Source organism: Nerophis lumbriciformis, linkage group LG10 (genome assembly GCF_033978685.3).
Source record: "Nerophis lumbriciformis linkage group LG10, RoL_Nlum_v2.1, whole genome shotgun sequence".
In the NCBI taxonomy this organism is placed as follows: Eukaryota; Metazoa; Chordata; class Actinopteri; order Syngnathiformes; family Syngnathidae; genus Nerophis; species Nerophis lumbriciformis.
In genome coordinates this window covers 22,050,397-22,054,071 of record NC_084557.2, presented here as the reverse complement: position 1 = coordinate 22,054,071, position 3,675 = coordinate 22,050,397, and the positions used below count along the sequence as shown (strand labels likewise).

General features: G+C 42.7%; 1 protein-coding gene across 1 annotated transcript; it reads left to right on the top strand.

Moving 5' to 3' along the window:
* Nucleotides 1-392: 392 nt before the first annotated feature.
* On the top strand, nt 393-3,224 carry LOC133612142 (protein NYNRIN-like). Its single transcript, XM_061969309.2, has 2 exons — nt 393-2,444; nt 2,769-3,224. Exon 1 carries the CDS (start codon nt 399-401, stop codon nt 2,097-2,099), a length of 1,701 nt encoding a protein of 566 aa, XP_061825293.2. The 5' UTR covers nt 393-398; the 3' UTR covers nt 2,100-2,444; nt 2,769-3,224.
* The last annotated feature ends 451 nt before the right edge of the window (nt 3,225-3,675 follow it).

The window sequence follows — 3,675 nt, the reverse complement described above, 5'->3', positions numbered from 1 at the left end:
GAAAAACTGCAATTCAACCAGTTCTACCGATTACCCTCCCATCACACTGGTTGAGTCCATGACCACCTCTGCCAAAGCCATCCCTGAGAGTTATCTGGACGAAAATCAGCATGGGTTGCTGGTTGTGCCAGCCTTGTCTATTGAGGAAATCAGGGAGAAACAGAGATCTGATCAATCCATCCGAGAGGTCATTCACCAGTTGGAAACGGGAGAGCATGTACCCCCAACAGTGAGACACGAGCTTCCCGAATCGGCCTTGCTTCTTCGAGAATTGAACCGCCTGCAATTGGTGGATGGTGTCCTCTACAGAAGAAGGAAAGATGGAGATGAAGAACTTTTCCAGCTCATTTTTACCTGAAGAGTTGAGGGCTTTGGTTCTGAAAAGTCTTCATAATGACATGGGACACCTAGGTGTTGAGCGAACACTAGACCTCGTACGCTCTAGATTTTTTTGGCCACATATGTCAGTAGATGTTGAAACCAAAATCAGGACTTGTGACAGGTGTGTCCGACGAAAATCCCCACCAGAGAGAGCCGCACCCTTGGTTAATATCACCACCACTCGGCCACTTGAGTTGGTGTGTATGGATTTTCTATCTCTAGAACCTGACCAGAGTAACACCAAAAACATACTTGTTCTTACAGATCACTTTACTAAGTTTGCTGTGGCTCTACCTACTCCTAATCAAAAAGCACATACCGTTGCACGTTACTTATGGGACCACTTCATAGTTTACTACGGCATACCCGAGAAACTTCATACTGATCAGGGACCAGACTTTGAGTCTAAGCTCATAAAAGAACTCTGTGAGATTGCTGGTATTAAGAAGACAAGAACTACTCCATATCATCCACGAGGGAACCCGGTAGAGCGCTTTAACCAAACTCTATTAAGTATGCTTGGAACCTTGGAGCCCAAGCAGAAGAAGCGATGGAAAGAATATGTGAAACCACTCTGCCATGCGTACAATTGTACCAAGAATGATGTAACTGGCTATACGCCCTATGAATTAATGTTCGGTCGCTCACCCCGCCTTCCAGTCGATCTTGCTTTTAGTCTTCCAGTCCGAGGAAAGCTGTCAAGGTCACATTCCCAGTATGTTGAGCATTTATGTTCCCGGCTCGAGCAAAGTTTCAAGCTTGCTGCTAGATATGCGCAGAAATCTGCAGAACACAATAAAAGAAGATTTGATAAACGAGTTACCCCATCTAGTTTGGACGTTGGTGGTCGTGTTTTAGTTCGCAATGTGAAACTGCGAGGAAAGCACAAACTTGAGGATAAGTGGGAGCGTGAGGTATATGTCGTTCTCAGCCGTGCTGGTGACCTTCCAGTATATACAGTGAGACTAGAAAGGGATGACAAGGCTCCAACTCGAACTCTTCACCGTGATCTTCTACTGCCCTGTGAGTCTCTTCCGAGTGATACTTTCCAAAAGTCTCCTGAGGCAACGCCTCCTCGCAGGCCAGTGACCCGAAGCCAGCAGCAAGAGACACCACTTAGTGAGAATCATGACAATTCTGAAGATGAAGATGATTGCCAATTACCTCTATTTGCAAACCTTTCACCTGGAACCTTAACTGTTGAAAAAAACATCCTACCATCACTTGACAATGCTCCAGAGTGTATACTTACTGAACCTGTGAAACCTTACTTACCTGATCTAGGGAAGTCCTCTGCCAATCCAGCCACATCGCCGCCTCCATCTGTGGGAGAAGATCATCAACACTTACCTGCATCCAATGAGCCTGTTATCTTTTCAGCTGAAGAACCTGAAATTGGAGAACAAGATAAAATGGATGGAGAAACGGAGAAGAGTGGCCAAGCAGAGACATCCCCAGAGTCTACCAACCCTGCCCTTACCCAATCGGTTGTGTTTGACTCTGAGGTTCTTAATGCGCCTGATGTTGAACCTGATGCTATTCGTCGTTCTTCAAGACAGCGACAACCCCCTAAGCGATTTGGTTATTCCACGTTGGGTAATCCTTTTATTTCAGTTGTTCAGATGCTTTTCCATAGTCTAGGAGATGCCTATGGTGAAATACTTGGTACCACCCCTGCAGGGAACTCTAGCTTAGAACTACCCGTTCACATTATATAGTATGCACACGGAGGTGCACTATCTTAAGGGGGGAGGGTGTAACGCAGGTGCCAAATGTATACCTTTTTGAATTTGACTGGTATGCTCTTGCTTACTAGTTACTCTTTGAGCGCTGTGCGTGCTTCCTGGTCACGTGACTGCCGCGGTCCAATTAGCTGGGCTTATAAGCCGGTAGTAGGAAGTTGCCAGCTGACAGATCGATTGTTTGCTCGAGGTAGGTTTTTAATCCTCGTTTTTACCTGGAATATTGTGCTAACTAAGTATAAACTAAAATGCCTAATTTGTAACTTTATAGAGCCGACTACCAGCGCCGGAGTTTTTTTTCTCTCTCTCATTAAGCTGTTGGTGAGTCCATATTTATGAACATAGCACAGTTAGCATTTATCCCTCTTCGATTGTTTTCATTGCAACAGTCTTTGTAGCATATTATCAATCGTCTGTATACAAGGTTTATGATTTAAACCTTTTGATAACTATTTGTGTGTTAAATGTACTTTTAAATGTGTTTTGATAATAAGCATGTTTAGTGCACTGATGCTGCTAATAGTTATTTTGACATTTTATTGCATATTGTGATTTTGATGTTATTGATTTATATTGTACAATATGGAGGAAGAAGATATGTTGTGTACACATGGATTTAAAAGAATGTTCCTGGCTCTTACACAGGCCAGGCTTTTCTTGTTTTGATGGCGAGCTAAAGAAAGGAGCATCTAGTCCAAGGAGTATTCTTGGAGGATTCCAGCCAGAAACCCCACCACCTGTTCGGTTTGGGCGGGTAGGAGGCTCTCGAGCCGACCCTTTACATTTGTTTTTCCATCTTTAACCTGCAGTACACGAGCTGTACTGCCATCCTTTTTTTTCTAAGAACTCTAAGTCTGAACTGAGATTTATTCAGATCCAGAAATATTAATTAATGAAATTTGAATTGTATGTATGTATATAGTCACTGTTGTCCCGATTTATTTCATGTTGAATGGCCATTCAACTTATTGTGTGTATATATCTGCTGTCCCTCACAAATGGTTTAAATACACGGTGTCAACCAAACTACAGTTTAAGCTCTGCCTTCTCTCTCCAAGTCGAAACCCTACTCTTCTGTTCTGAGCCCATAAAACCCCGTATATACAGTATTGCATTAAATTTGTTGTACGTATAGGTTACATGTTGCAGGCATCAAATTCCAAATGTGCTAATATTTGCAAAAAATAACAAAGTTTACCAGTTCGAACGTTAAGTATCTTGTCTTTGCAGTCTATTCAATTAAATATAGGTTGAAAAGGATTTGCTAATCCTTGTATTCTGTTTTTATTTACGACTTACACAACGTGCCAACTTCACTGGTTTTGGGTTTTGTATTTTGAAGACATAATTTTTAGGTCCCCAACTGTGAAATAAGTGCAGATGTTGTCAGCATTAGCGGGGCGCCCTTTAAGAGTCCATTTAATTGAAGGGTCACGACAATGCTCCTCTGTTACCGCCCATTATTTGCATTTGACGGTGTTGATGATAGCAGTACGTACAGTATGTGAGAATAGGATGACGGATGAGGGCGGCACTGGATTGATATAGAATG